This window comes from Salmo salar, chromosome ssa02, assembly GCF_905237065.1.
Source record: "Salmo salar chromosome ssa02, Ssal_v3.1, whole genome shotgun sequence".
NCBI classification, from domain to species: Eukaryota; Metazoa; Chordata; class Actinopteri; order Salmoniformes; family Salmonidae; genus Salmo; species Salmo salar.
This window is the reverse complement of record NC_059443.1, coordinates 76,461,994-76,481,816: the sequence shown is the minus strand read 5'-3', so window position 1 is coordinate 76,481,816 and position 19,823 is coordinate 76,461,994. Positions and strand designations below refer to the sequence as shown.

Sequence of the window (19,823 nt, the reverse complement as noted above, 5' to 3'; positions counted from 1 at the left end):
TTGTCCATTGCTGTTCTGGTTAGTGATTATTATCTTATTTCACTGTAGAGCCTCTAGCCCTGCTCAATATGCCTTAGCTAACCCTTCCGTTCCACCTCCCACACATGCGATGACATCACCTGGTTTAAATGATGTTTCTAGAGACAATATCTCTCTCATCGTCACTCTATGCCTAGGTTTACCTCCACTGTATTCACATCCTACCATACCTTTGTCTGTACATTATGCCTTGAATCTATTCTATCACGCCCAGAAACCTGCTCCGAAAGTACTAGACGACCAGTTCTTATAGCCTTTAGCCGTACCCTTATCCTACTCCTCCTCTGTTCCTCTGGGGATGTAGAGGTTAATCCAGAACCTGCAGTGCCTATCTCCACTCCCATTCCCCAGGTGCTCTCATTTGCTGACTTCTGTAACCGAAAAAGCCTTGGTTTCATGCATGTTAACATTAGAAGCCTCCTCCCCAAGTTTGTTTTATTCACTGCTTTAGCACACTCTGCCAACCCGGATGTCCTAGCCATGTCTGAATCCTGGCTTAGGAAGACCACCAAAAACCCTGAAATTTCCATCCCTAACTATAACATTTTCTGACAAGATAGAACTGCCAAAGGGGACGGTGTTGCAATCTACTACAAAGATAACCCGCAGAGCTCTGTCTTACTATCCAGATCTGTACCCAAACAATTGGAGCTTCTACTTTTAAAAATCTACCTTTCCAGAAACAAGTCTCTCACCGTTACCGCTTGCTATAGACCACCCTCTGCCCCCAGCTGTGCCCTGGACACCATTTGTGAATTGATTGCCCCCATCTATCTTCAGAGCTCGTGCTGCTAGGTGACCTAAACTGGGACATGCTTAACACCCCGGCCATCCTACAATCTAAGCTCGATGCCCTCAATCTCACACAAATTATCAATGAACCTACAAGGTACAACCCAAATTCGGAAAGACAGGCACCCTCAGATATCATCCTATCCAACTTGCCCTCCAAATACAACTCTGCTGTCTTCAACCAAGATCTTAGTGATCACTGCCTGTTGCCTGCGTCCGTAATGGGTCTGCGTGTTCAAACGACCACCCCTCATCACTGTTAAACGCTCCCTAAAACACTTCAGCGAGCAGGCCTTTCTAATCGACCTGGCCCGGGTATCCTAGAAGTATATTGACCTCATCCCGTCAGTAGAGGATGCCTGGTTATTCTTTAAAAGTGCCTTCCTCACCATCTTAAATAAGCATGCCTCATTCAAAAAAAATTTAACCAGGAATAGATATAGCCCTTGGTTCACTTCAGACCTGACTGTCCTTGACCAGCACAAAAACATCCTGTGGCGTACTGCATTAGCATCGAATAGCTCCCGTGATATGCAACTTTTCAAGGAAGTTAGGAACCAAAATACACAAGCAGTTAGGAAAGCTAAGGCTAGCTTTTTCAAACAAATATTTGCATCCGGTAGCACAAACTCAAGAAAGTTCTGGGACACTGTAAAGTCCATGGAGAATAAGAGCACCTCCTCCCAGCTGCCCACTGCTCTGAGGCTAGGAAACACTGTCACCACCGATAAATCCACGATAATTGAGAATTTCAATAAGCATTTTTCTACAGCTGGCCATGCTTTCCACCTGGCTACCCCTACCCTGGTCAACTGCCCTGTAACACCCATAGCAACTCGCCCAAGCCTCCCCATTTCTCCTTCACCCAAATCCAGAAAGCTGATGTTCTGAAAGAGCGGCAAAATCTGGACCCCTCCAAATCAGCCGGGCTAGACAATCTGGACCCTCTCTTTCTAAAATGATCTGCCGAAATTGTTGCAACCCCTATTACTAGCCTGTTCAACCTCTCTTTCGTATCGTCTGAGATCCCCAAAGATTGGAAAGCTGCTGCGGTCATCCCCCTCTTCAAAGGGGTAGACACTCTAGACCCAAACTGCTGCAAACCTATATCTATCCTACCCTGCCTTTCTAAGGTCTTCGAAAGCCAAGTTAACAAACAGATCACAGACCGTTTCGAATCCCACCGTACCTTCTCCGCTATGCAATCTGGTTTCCGAGCTGGTCATGGGTGCACCTCAGCCACGCTCAAGGTCCTAAACGATATCATAGCCGCCATCGATAAGAGACAATACTGTGCAGCCGTATTCATCGACCAGTCAATCACCACATTCTTATCGGCAGACTCAACAGCCTTGGTTTCTCAAATGACTGCCTCGCCTGGTTCACCAACTACTTCTCAGATAGAGTTCAGTGTGTCAAATCGGAGGGCCTGTTGTCCAGACCTCTGGCAGTCTCTATGTGGGTGCCACAGGTTTCAATTCTCGGGCCGACTCTCTTCTCTGTATAAATCAATGATGTCGGTCTTGCTGCTGGTGATTCTCGGATCCACCTCTACGCAGACGACACCATTCTGTATACTTCTGGCCCTTCTTTGGACACTGTGTTAATTAACTAACCTCCAGACGAGCTTCAATGCCATACCACTCTCCTTCCATGGCCTCCAACTGCTCTTAAATGCAAGTCAAACTAAATGCATACTCTTAAACCGATCAGTGCCCGCACCAGCCCGCCCTTCCAGCATCACTACTCTGTACGGTTCTGACTTAGAATATGTGGACAACGACAAATACCTAGGTGTCTGGTTAGACTGTAAACTCTCCTTCTAGACTCACATTAAGCATCTCCAATCCAAAATTAAATCTGGAATCGGCTTCCTATTTCGCAACAAAGCATCCTTCACTGATGCTGCCAAACATACCCTCGTAAAACTGACCATCCTAGCAATCCTCGACTTCGGCGATGTCAGTTACAAAATAGCCTCCAACACTCTACTCAACAAATTGGATGCAGTCTATCACAGTGCCATCTGTTTTGACACCAAAGCCCCATATACTACCCACCACTGCGACCAGTATGCTCTCGTTGGCTGGCCCTCGCTTCATACTCGTCGCCAAACCCACTGGCTCCAGGTCATCTACAAGTCTTTGCTAGGTAAAGCCTCGCCTTATCTCAGCTCACTGGTCACCATAGCAGCACCCATCCGCAGCACGTGCTTCAGCAGGTATATTTCACTGGTCACCCCAAAGCCAATTCCTAATTTGGCCGCATTTCCTTCCAGTTCTCTGTTGCCAATGACTGGAACGAACTACAAAAATCACTGAAGATGGAGAATCATATCTCCCTCACTAACTTCAGGCACCAGCTGTCAGAGCAGCTCAAAGATCATTGCACCTGTGCATAGCTCATCCAACTACCTCATCCCCTTACTGTATTTATTTATTTTGCTCCTTTGCACCCCACTATCTATACTTGCACATTGATCTTCTGCACATCTATCACTCCAGTGTTTAATTGCTATACCAGAATTACCTTGCCACTATGGCCTATTTATTGCCTTACCTCCCTTAACCTACCTCACTTGCACACACTGTATATAGACTTTTTTCTCCTGTATTATTGACAGTATGTTTGTTTATTCCATGTGTAACTCTGTGTTGTTGTATGTGTCGAACTGCTTTGCTTTATCTTGGCCAGGTCGCAGTTTAAATGAGAACTTGTTCTCAACTAGCCTACCTGGTTAAATAAAGGTGAAATTAAATTAAATTGAAAAAAATGCAAAATTCTGGTTTGTTGTTTTCTGAGAACATAGTTCTGAGAATATCCCTACAATTCCAGCGTAAAGAGTGTAAAGAGTTAAAACTATAATTTTTTTGTGTTATGGATGGTCAGTCCTTACATCCATAGCTCAGTCTGAGAATTTGATAGTGGTTACATTTCTCCATCCTCATCCCTCAGATGTTTACCAAAAAAAGTTACCGCTTTGTTGGGGTGTCTGCTTTGTTGTTTTTGGAATCCCAAATTGCACCATTAAATAAAGTACAATATTCTATGGTATTAAAAATCTGTTTGCTAAGTAATAAGTCCACAGTCACAAAGGAAGTGTATGTAGGCCAACATGTTTTTAATCAATGCTCAACATTTCACCATGAAAATCATATTTTATGCAACACTGGAAAATGAAAAGACTTTGGTCTTCGTTTATTCAGCAACTTCTTTTCCCTGGAAGAAGAAAGAAATAATACAATGGATCAGTAATAATAATGAACATGATAAATATATGGATAGACTTGGACAAAATATATTATATCAAGCATTTAATGCTCAGTGCTCAGCTTGGATTTTCAATTTTGGACTACCAACAGAATTAACCTTTCTTTTTTAGCAATTCCTGAAATGTGCTGCTTGGTGATCTTAAATACAGCTGAACAAGTGTAAAAGGTCAGTATTGACCTCTGTGAAGACTGAGTCATAGGTGGTGTTGATGTGGTCATATCTGAACATGAGTCAGGTATAGGTTTAGCAGCAGTTCTGTACCTTTCCAGAGTCACGGGTCTTGGCTCTGAGCTTGTTGACCTGAGTCTCAGCGATGTCAGCACGCTCCTCAGCCTCCTCCAGCTCATGCTGAACCTTCCTGAACTTAGACATGTGCTGGTTTGCTGCTTCCTCCTGGGTGAGGAAAAGAGTGCAGAGCATCAGCATTTCAAGTTTGATGTTTCAGGTAGCAAATTAATATTCTGTCAATTTTTTTAAATAAAAAAAGACAGATTTAGGATAGGAATCTATAAAGGGAGATTGATGATACAACAGAAGGAGTGAGTGGCAGAACGGGGGATCAAACCGCCTCCAGCACGATCACTAGACCAGCAAATTCAAATTCAACCCCCTCTCCTTTAAGTTGGTAACACATAGGAATAGGAGGCACTCAGAAATGTGTATAATTTCATCAGCAATTACTTGCACTATCAATTGTCCCTGTTGACTGATGTGCTGTAGCAACACTTACTTCAAACTAAATTGTATGGACATTAAGTTTTGTAATGTTTACGGGGGATTTTATAAAACAAAATTGTTGAATTTATGCATTCAGAGTATTTAACTCAGTATGTGACTCACCGCTTCCTCAGCGTGCCTCTTGTAGGCCTTCACTTTCATCTGCAGCTTATCTACCAGGTCCTGAAGTCTGTTAACATTCTTCTTATCCTCCTCAGTCTGTGGGAGAAGAGCAAAGAATCAATGTCACAAGAGTTTTATACACAAACCTGTCTGTGTTAGAGTCAAGTATGTGAAGAATGCACTTTCTCTTACCTGGTAAGTGAGCTCCTTGACTCTGCGCTCATACTTGCGGACTCCCTTTACCGCGTCTACACCTCTTCTCTGCTCAGCCTCCACCTCAGTCTCAAGCTCACGCACCTTTGGGGAACAAATACATTTAGGCATTTGTTTGAGGTGGTGAAACAAATCTTTGTAAAATAGAGGTAGAGTCTTCTACCCAGTCAAGGAGGCACAATTGTTGTCTTTCACTATGTACTTTTCCAAGTGGTTCCCAAAGTGGGATTAACATTACATTTGTTCATGAATATTGCTAGCAACAACAGATGAAACTACCAAGGATCTGTGGAACAAGATTAGAAGGTCCAATACAATGTAATATTCTTAATCCACTATTTATGTTCTTAACCCTTAGATGTACAACATGGGTGTGGGAGGCTCACAGGGATATTGGTAGGCACACTATTCCAACAATTTCACATTTTTTAAACTCAATTGTTCTTGTAGTTATAATATATAGGACTCTTTTTTTATTTGACTGATTTTGTCGTGCATTTAGCAGTGCATGTTGCAGTACCAGTATGGCCAATAGAGGCCGCCACTCGCCTGTTTTAATGTTATGAGTTTGCTTCTGTTATAGGGGATTGCGAAGTTTGCCACAGCAAGACAGAAGCACCGACATAAATACATTTTTATGTCTTTATTTTTAAGGTAAGCGAGTGGAAAAGCACCATATTCTAGAGAGTAATGTTTGTTAAGATGTTATATTTTCATGAACTTATGAAAATCCTGTAGCCTACAAGCTAATTTAGCCGTCAGCCTTCTAGCTGGTAGCCCCGCATAGCAACGCTAGCTTTCTAGTAACGGCCCTTTTGCAGCAGAGTGAATGAGACATGTAGCTAGCGATCTAGAGAGAGAGAGAAATGAAATATTACTTTGAGATGAATTAGATGAATGTGTGTTCATGTATCATGAATTTGTATTATTATTATTGAATCTATTAATTAACTTGCAGTTGTCACGATCGTCGTACAGAGTGGACCAAGGCGCAGCGTGAGTTGAGTTCCACATCTTTATTCAAAGTGAAACTACCAAAGAACAAATAACCAACACCAAAACTGTGACCACAGTGGCGCTACATGCACAGACACAAAACAATATCCCACAAAGCAGGTGGGAGAAAGGGCTTCCTAAATATGATCCCCAATTAGAGGCAACGATTACCAGCTGCCTCTAACTGGGAACCATACAAGTCACCAACATAGAAATAGAATGACTAGAACACCCCCCACTCACGCTCTGACCGAAACACCATAGAGAACCAAGGGCTCTCTATGGTCAGGGTGTGACAGCAGTTTAGAAGAATTGTACAAGCCTAAATGAAACAACTAGATAAATACATTTTTATATCTTGGCTCCAATTGTTCTCAACTCCATAACATAAGTGTAACATATTCCCAATGTTTTTGTTTTGAACATAATTGCACTGTAATTTATGCTTGAAAACTGGAAAATATTCCCTCTGATGCCAAGAGAGGGGACTTTCAAATGTTCTTTCCCAGGGGCCAAGACTTGATTAGTCCGACCATGCAGTGCTGAAGTCATAGTAAAACTGTGTGGATGCTATTTATATCGCACTCTATTGTAAGATTTGTGTTCTGATATTATGAAGGGGTCCCTGATGCAAAGACATTTGGGAACTCCTGATTTAGGGGGCTAATGAGAGAAAAAGTAATTACAAAATGCTCCAGTGTATTTTACATGATCAAATACATTTCCAGGAAACTGTCTTTTAATCCAACCCCAAATCCACCCTGCTGATAACTCACCCTGGATTCCAGTTTCTGGAGTTGTTTCTTGCCTCCCTTCATGGCCAGATTCTCAGCCTCATCCAGGCGGTGCTGCAGGTCCTTGACTGTGATCTCCAGGTTCTTCTTCATTCTCTCCAGGTGAGAGCTGGTGTCCTGCTCCTTCTTCAGCTCCTCAGCCATCATTGCCGCCTGGAAAAGTAGTTTGTTTAATTCATCATAACGTTCCTCTGAGATCTTTGTTGCTCTTAACCAGCCCAGCTACCATTGGCGCTTAGGGACAAATCAAGATGATGTAATTCAAGGACTCACATCAGTGATTGCCTTCTTGGCCTTCTCTTCTGCATTCCTGGCCTCCTGGACGATGTCATCCACCTCTCCCTGCACCTGCACCAGGTCAGTCTCCAGCTTCTTCTTGGTGTTCAGAAGGCTGGTGTTCTGAAGGAGGAAACAAGATGATTTGTTTAGCTCTAAAGAGAATTTACAAGGCTGAAATGATTAAACTCTCAATGCAAGCATTGTTGAATTCAAGGTGTGTTTAAACAGAATGCTTGGTTGGAAATGGCTTTTGACCCATACCTGGGAGTGCAGCAGTCCAACACGCTCGCTGGCGTCTACCAGCTCAGTCTCAGCCACTTTGCGGCCTCTCTCTGTCTGCTCCAGAGCAACTCTCAGCTCCTCGATCTCAGCCACCATCAGACCGTTTCTGCGCTCCACCATGGCTGCCTGCTCCTTCATGTCCTCTGCGACACGGACGGCATCATCAAGGTGCAATTGGGCATCCTGTGGTTCACAAGGACATACGTTCATTAGGACATGTGGAAATAGGGGTAATAGGATGGGTGATATAAACGTTCATTGGGAAGAATTTCCCCAGTATCCCTAACTTTCTACAGTGCATTGTCCACTCTATTCAATTCCTCTGTTCTTTTCTTTTCTACAGATTCACAAACAAATCCCTCTCCATGTTCAGGTTTTTGAGCCTGATGTCCCAGTCCCAATACCTTGAGCTGTCCCTGGACATTCCTCAGCTGTTTCTGGGCCTCAGCGGCCTGCCTGTTGGAGTGGCTCAGCTGGATCTCCATCTCGTTCAGGTCTCCCTCCATCTTCTTCTTCACCCTCAGGGCATCATTCCTGCTCCTGACCTCAGAGTCCAGGGTGCTCTGCATGGAGTCAACCATCCTCTGGCTGTTCCTCTTGATCTGCTCCATCTCCTCGTCCTTCTCAGCGATCTTCCTGTCCACCTCACCCTTGATCTGGTTCAGCTCCAGCTGCACACGCAGAATCTTGGATTCCTCGTGCTCCAGTGTGCACTGGACAAACAGAAGCAGTCAGGCCAATTGTGTTTAATACATTTGGATGTAGGAATTAAATATATATGACTACAATAAACTCTAATACAGGGATCATTGGACTGTAGCTGGCATTGGCTAGTGTAACACTGCTTTCCCCATCAAACAGCTGTAGTTTGTACCTCAGCCTCCTCCAGAGCGGTCTGGATCTCAGACTTCTCTGTCTCCACGGTCTTCTTGGCCTTCTCCAGCTCATGGATGCTCTTGCCAGTCTCTCCAATCTGCTCAGTAAGGTCAGAGATCTCCTCTGCACACACACACACGAAGTTTAGACTTGGGAGATTTTCAGTGGATATGCCAGTGCACCGAATTTGACATTGAGTCATATTAATAGTTCATTAACTAACATTACCTCATAGCATCTTGCAAATATATTTGCCTACTACTTATTTGGAATATTCAAAGGAATACTGTCTACAAGTAAAACAATATATACAATTATGCAGAACACAAAATTTCTGAAATGGTGTAATAGTAGTTTTGATGATTGCAGTTCCCTCCATTTTCAAAACACTAGTCGAACATGAGCCAAATAAAACTGCTGTCAAATGCTCACGTTGCAGGTTCTTGTTCTCTCTCTTCAGAGTCTCCAGATGATCCAGAGCCTCCTCGTAGGAGTTCTTCATCTTGAAGAGCTCAGTGCTCATAGAGCGAGCCTCCTTCTGAGCTCCTTCCAGCTCAGCCTGACCCTCCTCATACTTCTGCTTCCACTCTGCCAGAACCTAGGAGAATCCATGGGATTTTCATTAGAAGTCGAAGATGAAATTAGTCGAAATTAGAAATATGCAACAATTATACAATTGATAACAAATATAGGTTTATTAATTTTCACCTTGTCAAAGTTCCTCTGCTTCTTGTCGAGGTTGGCGGCCAATGCGTTGGCTCTCTCAACATCAATCATGAGGTCCTCCACCTCTCCCTGTAGTCTCTGCTTGGTCTTCTCCAGGGAGGCGCACTTGGAGTTGGTCGCCTCAATGGTCTCCTCGGCATCCTGCAGACGCTGGGCCAGCTTCTTCCTGTTGGACAACAGACGGTGGTTTTATGGTGTAATTTTTTTAACATTTTGACAAACAATACATATTGATGTAACATTTTCTCAAAGCCCCCTACCACCCTCACCATCTACACCATATCTGAGTTTTTTTCTGTTGCGTGCGACTCACTTGGCCTCCTCCAGCTCCTCTGTGCGCTGGATGGCATCAGTTTCATACTTAGTCCTCCACTGAGCCACCTCACTATTGGCCTTGGACATGCCGCGTTGCAGCTCTGCCTTGGCCTCCTGCTCCTCCTCAAACTGCTCCCTCAGGAGGTCACAGTCATGGCGGGCAGACTGAACTCCGTGGGCCAGTGCATTTTTAGCCTGTGAGAAAGAAAGACAAAATGCAAAGAGAGATGAGAGAGATAATAAAATAAATTATGGCCGAAGTCTCTGAGGGTGGTGAGACAGTAGCAGTCTCTGAGGGTGGAGAGACAGTAGGAGTCTCTGAGGGAAGTGAGACAGGACTCTGAGGGTGGTGAGACAGTAGAAGTCTCTGAGGGTGGTGAGACAGTAGAAGTCTCTGAGGGTGGAGAGACAGTAGGAATCTCTGAGGGTTTAGAGACAGTAGAAGTCTATGAGGGTTTAGAGACAGTAGAAGTCTCTGAGGGTGGAGAGACAGTCGAAGTCTCTGAGGGTGGAGAGACAGTAGGAATCTCTGAGGGTGGCGTAGTCACTGTCTATATAAAGATATAGCTCTAAACTCTGTGGACGGTGGAGTCCGTTTTGAGTCCCTTACCTTGACCTCCTCCTCAATCGCCCTCTTCAGCTCCTCCACCTGCTGGGTGAAGGCCTGTTTGCCTCTGGTCAGCTGAGACACCAGGGCTTCCTTCTCCTCCAGCTGCCTACCAAACTCACCTGCAGGGACAGGGGAATATCTTGTTAATAAGGTCTCTGTTCTCTAAGATTGAAAATGTATGTTTAGGAATCGTAGGGCAATTTTAGGTGATGAATAGTACAGTAGAAACTATGTGGATTTAGCAATTAATACATGTTGTGTTCTACTGAAGGAATGCATTGGCTTGTTGTTCATTGTTGATGTTACCATTTTCTGTCAGGAGTCTGGCCCTCTGTCCGCTGATGTCGTTGACCTGGCGAACATTCTCATCATTCTTAGTCTTGAGCTCGCTCAGCTGGTCCTCAAGAGTACGGCACATCTTCTCTAGATTGCCCTGTTAGTGGAACATGTACCATCATTACTTTATATATGTGACTCCTGTCAACTTCAGTTCACTTGAATGGTAATGTAGTTGACCCTCCTCAACACTGCTTTACCAAAACATTACTACTCACCTTAGCCTTGGCAACGGCCTCCATGTTGCTGGAGAGGTCATCAATCTCCATCTTGTACTCGCTCTTCTCCTTCTCCAGCTTCTGCTTGACGCGCTGCAGGTTGTCGATCTGCTCCCCGAGCTCAGCCACACTGTCGGCCTGCTTCTTGCGCAGAGCGGCGGCTGTGGCCTCATGCTGCAGGGTGGACTCTTCAAGATCACGACGCAGCTTCTGGAACTCAGCCTCACGCTTCTTGTTCATCTCAATCTGAGCAGCAGTGGCGCCTCCGGCCTCCTCCAGCCTCTCGCTGATCTCCTCAAGTTCCCTGGAGAGATCAGCCCTCTGCTTCTCAACCTTAGCCCTGGCAGCACGCTCAGCCTCAATTTCCTCCTCCAGTTCCTCAATACGGGCCTAGAACAGGGGGCAGGAGCAGGGGGGATGAACACTACAATACAGTTGAAACAATTGAACCTCACAAAATTATAATAGTATGTATATTTAGCATAAATGTGTTTAATAAAAAGCCAGTTCCACTAATATATTCAGTAGACAGTGTCCCATGCAGGAACCAAAACAACAATGTTCAGAACCAACATCTTCCAACCTACTCAGCCTTCAGAAACCACCGGGAAGCATGTGTGCTACCAGAATAATGTTTTCAGGAAATGATTCAAGTCTGTGCTTTTCTGTACTGGAGCTTATATCCTGTACTATACCTGGAGTTCCTTGATCTTCTTCTGCAGCTGAGCTCCCAGAGACTGCTCATCCTCAACCTTGCTGAGGAGCTGAGTGGTCTCAAACTCCTTCCTAAGAAACACAAACACATCGATTGCTTAGTTAGTTTTTGTTTGATAGTGTAAAGGGAGAGAATCATACCATTCACTTTGCTTTTAAGAATACCATTCAAGTGTTAATTCATAATTACAAGAATTAGTCAAGAACAACCATTATAGCAGGTAATACTGTAGTCATTTGTTTGTGTTTACTTCTTGATTTTCTCATCAGCTTGCTGCTTGTCATTCTCCAGGTCCATTATGGACTCCTGGGCCAGTTTCAGATCTCCCTCCAGCTTTCTCTTGGATCTCTCAAGGTCCATGCGGAGCTTCTTCTCTTGCTCCAGAGAACCCTCAAGCTAGAAGATAAAAACACATATATTGTTAAAATCGAAACAACTGAAGATAATATCATTTTACATACTATCATGGCCAAAATGTCCAAATCCACTCACGTCGTCCACTTGCTGTTCCAGCTTGGTCTTGGCCTTGGTCAGAGTGTTGACTTTGTCCTCCTCTGCCTGCAGGTCATCCAGTGTCTGCTGGTGGGCCTCTTGTAGGGCTTTCTTCTCCTTGGTCAGCTTGGCAACACTCTCATCCATAGATGCCATCTCCTCTGTCAGGTTTTTAACCTGTAAATGGCCACAACATAATTACACTTCACCATAAATGGGAGATTTAGATTGGTATATATTGTTATACATTGCATTCATTTCATTTCGCTAACAAATCTCATCAACACTAGATGGCAGTGTTCACAATGTCAGTGTACTGAATGGAAGTCATAAATGAGAGGGATCAGAACATTCAATGAATGTTGGGAGTACCCCACAACTGAAATTCCACTATTGTGTCTTAATTTTTCCTGCACCCACAATACAACTTGAATTCCATATCTGTTAAGCTATGTTTTGATTGGATTATTGTTTGGTTAGACTGTCTATGGTAAGACACAAGACCTTGTTTTCAGTGGCGTGCTTCTCCTTCTCCACTTTGGCCAGGGTGAGCTCCAGATCATCAATGTCCTTCTTCAGCTCAGAGCACTCATCCTCCAGCTTCCTCTTCTTGGCAGTCAACTCAGCATTGATCTCCTCCTCATCCTCCAGCCTCTCGGTCGTCTCTTTGAGTTTGGCCTCCTGCTGGATCTTGCTCTTGATGAGCCCCTCGCACCTTTCCTCAGCATCGTTCAGACTCTCTCCTTCCTGGTTTCAGAACAGGAGTAAACAAATCAGAGGCCTCACTTTGTGTATCAAAATATACATTTTACTCAAAGAGGTCAGAGCAAATCAATAGAAATTCATGAAATATATACAATATATAACATGGGCAATAAAAATGTGTGAGTTAACCACATACTTTACAGTGTGTTCATATTTGTGTGTATGTGTGTGTATTCATGTGTATGTAAATGTGCCCATACGAGGGTAGGTGCTGACTCACAGATGCGACTTGGAGTGCCAGGTCGTTCTTCTCCTGCGTCAGGGACACCAACTTCTCCTCCATTTGCTTCTTTGTAGACAGAGCCTTGGCCAGGTCTGTCTTCATTTTCTCATAGTTCTCCTTCATGTTGGCCAGCTCCTTCTCAGTCTCAGCGCTCTGCAGCAGGGGCTTGATCTTGAAGTACAACTTCATCCATGGCCAGGTTTTCACATTCATGAATGAGCGGATGTTGTACTGGATGGAGTAAATTGATTCTCTGGTCGACAGAAACGATGGAGAGGCATGGTGAGTCATTAGATGATGGAATTAGATGAACAACAAAACAGAACCACCTGTCACTGTTTGTTTACAGATGAGCAAGGGGGCTAGGGAAATGTAACCCCTCCTAAATTCACAGATAGTGGACTAGATGCAAGGACTGACAGGTTATGCTAAGCTCATGATGTATTTTATATTCTTCAAGAATTAGAAGGTAAATACTACACATTTAAATGACAGTTGAACAGCCAAATCCCAAACTGCAGCTATAATGCTAGAATCCTTAGTTGCTACATCCATTTCTGGACTAAATGAATTAACCCAAAAGCTTTAGTAGACCATTATAAGATGTACTTTCTCATTCTGAACAGCTCCCAGCATTTACAGTACGTAAACATAATGCATTAGATACAGCTGGTTGACAGAAAGCTTTGCCAAGATGTCTACTATTTCTCACCTCCTCTCCATCATCTTGGTGAACTCTCTCCTCATGAGGAATCCACGGCTGAGAGCCTGGAGCATGCCGACTAGAGAGGCCAGCTTCTCATCTCTCATCTCCTCCAGGACACCCAGCAGACCGGCTTTGAAGAACACCTGAGACACAGGTTAACATCTTCAATGGAACAACAGATGCTGACAGATAGAAATGTTGGAATCAAAAGAGGGGAACAACACCACTAGATTGATTTAAACAACATTAACTTTGATATGGTTACAAACAAACCATGTGATAGGTTGTTTCTATGTTGTTAGTTATAAATTAATAGTTATAGATTAATAATGTTCACAGATACAGATAACAGCATTCATACCACTCTAACACAATGTACATGAAAAATAGTTTAGTTTCTCTTCTATACTTGTGATGCATGAATTTGAAGAAAAACACTACAATGTTTTCCACCTTTTCCATTAGTTAAATGAAGAAGAAAGAACAAAAGGATGGATAGATCACCTGGAGAGATTTTATATGGTACTGGTTTAAATTATCATTGAAGTTGTGTTTTGTTGTCAGCTTTTGCTGTGGGTATTTGACTGACCTTGGTGTGTCCAAACTTGTAATCCTCGTGATTCACATCAATGGATCCAAGCAGCTTCTCAGAAGCCTTCTTGTTGTCCATGAACTGGCCCTCAGGGATGACGCTGGCATTCAGTACTTTGTACCTGAATGAGAGGACAGTTTTAAAATATGCCAAGTTGTAATTGGTTGGTTGGATATACAGTGCGGTTCAAAATGATTGGCACCCTTGATAAAGATGAGCAAAATAGACTGTGTAAAATGAATAATACAAATGCTGAGATATATTGTAAGGTCAAAATGTTTTTTGGAATCGAAACAAATATGTATATGAGGAAAATAACCCCATACCTACTGTAAAATATGTTTATGAGGAAAATAACCCCCATTCCTACTGAAAAATATGTATATGAGGAAAATAACCCCCATACCTACTGTAAAATATGTATATGAGGAAAATAACTCCATACCTACTGTAAAATATGGTGGAGGATCTTTGATGTTATGGGGCTACTTTACATCAAATGATCCGGGGGCCTTCGCTAAGGTCAACGGCATCATGAACTTTCCCAGTACCATGACATTTTTGCCAAAACTCGGTTGCCTCAGCCAGGAGGCTGAAACGTGGCCACAGGTGTGTATTACAGCAAGACAATAACCCCAAGCACACATCAAAATCCACAAAGAAATGATTAGTCGACCACAAAATCAACATTTTACTATGGCCATCTCAGTCTCCAGACTTGAACCCCATTGAAAACCTGTGGTTTGAACGATGGATATCAAGGATCTGGAAGAATTCTGTATGGAGGAATGGTCAAAGATCCCTCCCAATGTGATCTCCAATCTCATACAACATTCTAGAGAAAGACTCAGTGCCATGATCCTCTTATTGAAAAAAGGGGTGTCAATAATTATGAGCCCTATCTTGAAATAAAATATGAATTATTAAACCAAATATTTTTCTCTGAGTATAAAATAAAATAGTTGTCACAAATGCTTGATCATACAATATAGCTCAGTATCAGTGTTATTTATTTGATACAGTCTTTTCTGCTCATCTTTATCAACAGTGCCAATAATTTCTGTGTGTGTGTGTGTGTGTGTGTGTGTGTGTGTGTGTGTGTGTGTGTGTGTGTGTGTGTGTATGTGTATGTGTGTGTGTGTGTGTGTGTGTGTGTGTGTTTGTGTGTGTGTGTGTGTGTGTGTGTGCATGCACGTATGTACCTTTGCTTGAAGTCAGCATAGATGATTCTGCTGGGGAAGCCCTTTCTGCAGATCCTGATACCCTCCAGTACACCATTACACCTGAGCTGGTGGATAACCAGGAAGTTCTCCATCAGACCTGGTAAAACAAAACAAGTCTCTTTTAATACTCATAAACAGGTTAAAGATTGGAATGGTTGAGGTTACTGATACTGTACTGATAAGATGACATATTTAACTCAATATTTCTTGTACCTGGAGTCTTTGACTCGTTGGGGATCAGGCAGCGCACAAAGTGAGGATGAGTGCTCCTCAAGTTGGTCATCAGCTTATGTAAGTTCTCCTGTAAGAGGGTTACAAACCATTTTCTCAGAAATAATTTATAATAATTGCACCTTTTAAAGGACTGAATATACACATTTCAATAGCTCACCCTGAACTGGGAGGACACAGTCTGCATGGAACCACCCTTCTTCTTGCCTCCTTTCTTGGCTTTATCTGTTAAAATGGGGAAAAGTAAAAGATATCTAGAAAAGTACATTTCCTAGAGTGGGTGGAATAAATATAATAATAATAATAATAAGAGTATGTAAGAAATATAGAGTGGTCTTGTCTTCAGCAAGCACACTAATTATAAACCGGAGAATCTCTGGTTAACTTCACACTTATCTAGAGGCAAATGCTGCCAATGAGATCATGTTAAAAAGACCTACTGCATGATTAAATTAACCAAGTCTATGAGTAAATCAACCTAGTAATAAACGTTGAGAAATTGTGATACATTCTAAGACTTTAAAGAACATTTGGGTCTGAGTTGTAACTAGTGCCTAATTAAATATTGTGACGTGATGCTGGTCTTACCCTCAGGAGGGGGAGGGGGATACAGGGCAGCCAAAATTTTGACTCCGGACTTCCCATACAGTTGACAAACTGAGTCGTTCAAGGGGTCCTTGTTCTTCTCCAGCCAGCCAGTGATGTTGTAGTCCACAGTACCGGCGTAATGCACCAGGGAGAAGTGGGCCTCTGCCTTGCCTTTGGCAGGCTTGGGCTTCTCAAACGCCTTTGTTTTACCAAGATGCTGGGCGTACAGCTTGTCCTTGAAGGTAGTGTCTGAAGACTTGGGGAACATGCACTCCTCTTCAAGGATGGAGAAGATGCCCAATGGCTTTACGAAAATAGATGTATATCAAATTAGTGATATTTCCATTTAGGATCACAATCATTCCTTTAGTAAACATTCTATTTGAGGATTACATTCATTTTGGGGTACATAATAGGAAACATATTGAGTTCTCAACATTCAGATACGTTGTACCACTGTGATAATATCTCACAGAGGACTCACTATGATCTTCGCTTTTGCGGTCCATTACAATCTTCACAGACAGCTTACCTTCTCAATAAGCTCAATGCAGGCAGCCAAATCCATGCCGAAGTCAATGAAGGCCCAGACGATTCCCTCCTTCTTGTACTCCTCTTGCTCCAGGACGAACATGGTGTGGTTGAAAAACTGTTGCAGTTTCTCATTGGTGAAGTTGATGCACAGCTGCTCCATGCTGTTGTACTGTTGATGGAGTTTTAAAAGGGGTAATTTCATCATACAAGACTGTAATCCATCTCAATCACAACTAATTGTCTTGTTCTGGTGTCATACTCACATCAAAGATCTCAAACCCGGCAATGTCAAGCACACCGATATAGAACTGCCTTGGATTCTTGGTGTCCAACATCTCATTGATACGGATGACCATCCACAAGAACATCCTCTCATAGATGGACTTGGCCAGAGCACTGACTGAGTTATTAACCTGCCATGATAATACCTCAAATTAATACATTAGCTATTGACCGTGTCTGGTGATAATGTGATAAGACCTTGGGATAAACAACATCACTATTTAAAAAAAGCAATGCACTCGTCCCCAAATAATTCCGGTGCTCAGAAAATGGTAGATGCTGTGTTTTGCAGTCTTACCTGAGCCACAGTCTGTCCCTTGGTCACATACTCGTTGCCGACCTTCACTCTGGGGTAGCACAGAGCTTTCAACATCTCAGCTGAGTTCAGGCCCAGCAGGTAGGCGATTTTATCAGCCACTGGAGAGAGAACCGACAACAACAGATTCAATGACACTTGATCGCTTGTTTCTGATGTCACACTGACAAAATAGTTTGGATAACTTTAAGGTGAGGTTTTGATTTTCTCCCATATTCATCATTTCAAATCATTTCTGGAGGTGGGAATTTGGTTTCCAAAAACTCTCCTACAAGACTTCTGTAATGGAAATTCTCCACTAAAGACGAACACTCAATGTAAATGAATCCTTTTTTATTAACCTGTTGGGGATAGGGGGCAGTATTTGCACGGCCGGATAAAAAACGTACCCGATTTAATCTGGTTACTACTCCTGCCCAGTAACTAGAATATGCATATAATTATTGGCTTTGGATAGAAAACACCCTAACGTTTCTAAAACTGTTTGAATGGTGTCTGTGAGTATAACAGAACTCATATGGCAGGCAAAAACCTGAGAAGATTCCTTACAGGAAGTGGCCTGTCTGACCATTCCTTGAGCTTCTTGACTCTGTTTATTGAAGACTGAGGATCTTTGCTGTAACGTGACACTTCTTACGGCTCCCATAGGCTCTCAGAAGGCGGGAAAAAGCTGAATGATGTAATTCCAGCCCCAGGCTGAAACACATTAGCGCTTTTGGCAAGTGCTCTATCAGAGAACAATGGGCTGAGGCGCGTGCATGAGTCGACCCCATGTTTTTATTTTCGTTCGTCTCTGAACCTAAACACTAATTCCCGGTCGGAATATTATCGCTTTTTTACGAGAAAAATGGCATAAAAATTGATTTTAAACAGCGGTTGACATGCTTCGGAGTACGGTAATGGAATATTTAGAATTCTTTTGTCACGAAATGCGTTGTGCGCGTAACCCTTATTTACCCTTTCGGATAGTGTCTTGAACGCACGAACAAAACGCCGCTATTTGGATATAACTATGGATTATTTGGGACCAAACCAACATTTGTTATTGAAGTAGAAGTCCTGGGAGTGCATTCTGACGAAGAACACCAAAGGTAATAACATTTTTCTTATAGTAAATCTGACTTTGGTGAGTGCTAAACTTGCTGGGTGTCTAAATAGCTAGCCCTGTGATGCCGGGCTATCTACTCAGAATATTGCAAAATGTGCTTTCACCGAAAAGCTATTTTAAAATCGGACATATCGAGTGCATAGAGGAGTTCTGTATCTATAATTCTTAAAATAATTGTTATGCTTTTTGTGAACGTTTATCGTGAGTAATTTAGTAAATGTTTAGTAAATTCACCAGAAGTTTGCGGGGGTATGCTAGTTCTGAACGTCACATGCTAATATAAAAAGCTGTTTTTTGATAATAATATGAACTTGATTGAACAAAACATGCATGTATTGTATAACATAATGTCCTAGGTGTGTCATCTGATGAAGATCATCAAAGGTTAGTGCTGCATTTAGCTGTGGGTTGGGTTTATGTGACATTATATGCTAGCTTGAAAAATGGGTGTCTGATTATTTCTGGCTGGGTACTCTGCTGACATAATCTAATGTTTTGCTTTCGTTGTAAAGCCTTTTTGAAATCGGACAGTGTGGTTAGATTAACGAGAGTCTTGTCTTTAAAATGGTGTAAAATAGTCATATGTTTGAGAAATTGAAGTAATAGCATTTCTAAGGTGTTTGAATAACGCGCCACAGGATTCCACTGGCTGTTACGTAGGTGGGACGATTTCGTCCCGCCGACCCTAGAGAGGTTAAGAGTAATATTATTAGACTAAAATGAAAACAATTCCTTCCAATAAGGAGAAAGTTATCATATTTGTTTTGCATGTTTCTCAACCTTACAATAGGGGTAAAAGCAGAACATTGTTTGAGAGTGATCCATGTGTATTAGCAGTAGTGATTGAAAGGGTTATCCTACTGGAAAGAGCTATGTCCTAGTTTAAGGAAACTGATAACCCATGTTCTTCTGAAAGGGGAAAGAACACTCACTTAATGGTGTTGAATGACCTTTGCTCTGACTTTCTGGTGAGGCCTGATCACTCAAAGGCTAGAGACACTGGGTGAGATTTCAGTGTAATATGTAAATGCTGGTAAATGCTATTAAGTAGTGTATTGCTGTTGTTGCTTGGCTTCAACACATCTCACCAGATTGGGACTGCTGTTCTCTGACTCCCTGACCCTGTAACTCTGCCACGAGGTTGCCAATATGACAGGGGAGTATAAGCCAATTTGCAAACAGTTGGGATTCTCTTTGACATTTGAAATGGTTTGAACAGTTGTGATTCTCTTTGAAATTTGAATTAAGAATATTGGGAATGTAATAATTTGTCATGCAGTGAATAGTTATTCTGGATTTCCTGAATCAGAAATAGCCTAAACTGTTGTTCTGGTCTGTCCTCTCTCGGGGTTATGGCGAAGGTGACCACAGATGGTATCTAGATGCATGGAAGGGATCATTCCGCCAAGAACATTGTGACCCTCAACCCCTCCAAACGTATCTCATGCTGCTTGTGCAC

General features: G+C 42.7%; 2 protein-coding genes across 2 annotated transcripts in view; both read right to left on the bottom strand.

The window, feature by feature from the left end:
• The window catches only part of LOC106564162 (myosin heavy chain, fast skeletal muscle), a 530,774-nt gene that overhangs the window by 51,968 nt on the left and 458,983 nt on the right, over window positions 1-19,823 (bottom strand). The gene's annotated exons all lie outside the window — the stretch shown is intronic.
• The window catches only part of LOC106593179 (myosin heavy chain, fast skeletal muscle-like), a 30,013-nt gene continuing 14,121 nt past the window's right edge, over window positions 3,932-19,823 (bottom strand). The window contains exons 13-41 of the mRNA XM_045710304.1: window positions 17,239-17,357; window positions 16,922-17,071; window positions 16,657-16,827; window positions 16,125-16,428; window positions 15,697-15,761; window positions 15,519-15,606; window positions 15,285-15,402; window positions 14,080-14,203; window positions 13,497-13,633; window positions 12,782-13,037; window positions 12,301-12,543; window positions 11,797-11,973; window positions 11,555-11,700; window positions 11,285-11,375; window positions 10,590-10,979; window positions 10,342-10,468; window positions 10,036-10,154; window positions 9,424-9,620; window positions 9,093-9,276; window positions 8,817-8,982; window positions 8,383-8,507; window positions 7,913-8,221; window positions 7,488-7,691; window positions 7,221-7,346; window positions 6,930-7,100; window positions 5,137-5,241; window positions 4,945-5,040; window positions 4,366-4,497; window positions 3,932-4,050 (exon numbers count right to left, since the gene is read on the bottom strand). Coding sequence (XP_045566260.1) covers window positions 4,030-4,050; window positions 4,366-4,497; window positions 4,945-5,040; window positions 5,137-5,241; window positions 6,930-7,100; window positions 7,221-7,346; window positions 7,488-7,691; window positions 7,913-8,221; window positions 8,383-8,507; window positions 8,817-8,982; window positions 9,093-9,276; window positions 9,424-9,620; window positions 10,036-10,154; window positions 10,342-10,468; window positions 10,590-10,979; window positions 11,285-11,375; window positions 11,555-11,700; window positions 11,797-11,973; window positions 12,301-12,543; window positions 12,782-13,037; window positions 13,497-13,633; window positions 14,080-14,203; window positions 15,285-15,402; window positions 15,519-15,606; window positions 15,697-15,761; window positions 16,125-16,428; window positions 16,657-16,827; window positions 16,922-17,071; window positions 17,239-17,357 — 4,661 coding nt within the window. The 3' untranslated portion in view covers window positions 3,932-4,029. The remainder of the gene's footprint in view (window positions 4,051-4,365; window positions 4,498-4,944; window positions 5,041-5,136; window positions 5,242-6,929; window positions 7,101-7,220; window positions 7,347-7,487; window positions 7,692-7,912; window positions 8,222-8,382; window positions 8,508-8,816; window positions 8,983-9,092; window positions 9,277-9,423; window positions 9,621-10,035; window positions 10,155-10,341; window positions 10,469-10,589; window positions 10,980-11,284; window positions 11,376-11,554; window positions 11,701-11,796; window positions 11,974-12,300; window positions 12,544-12,781; window positions 13,038-13,496; window positions 13,634-14,079; window positions 14,204-15,284; window positions 15,403-15,518; window positions 15,607-15,696; window positions 15,762-16,124; window positions 16,429-16,656; window positions 16,828-16,921; window positions 17,072-17,238; window positions 17,358-19,823) is intronic.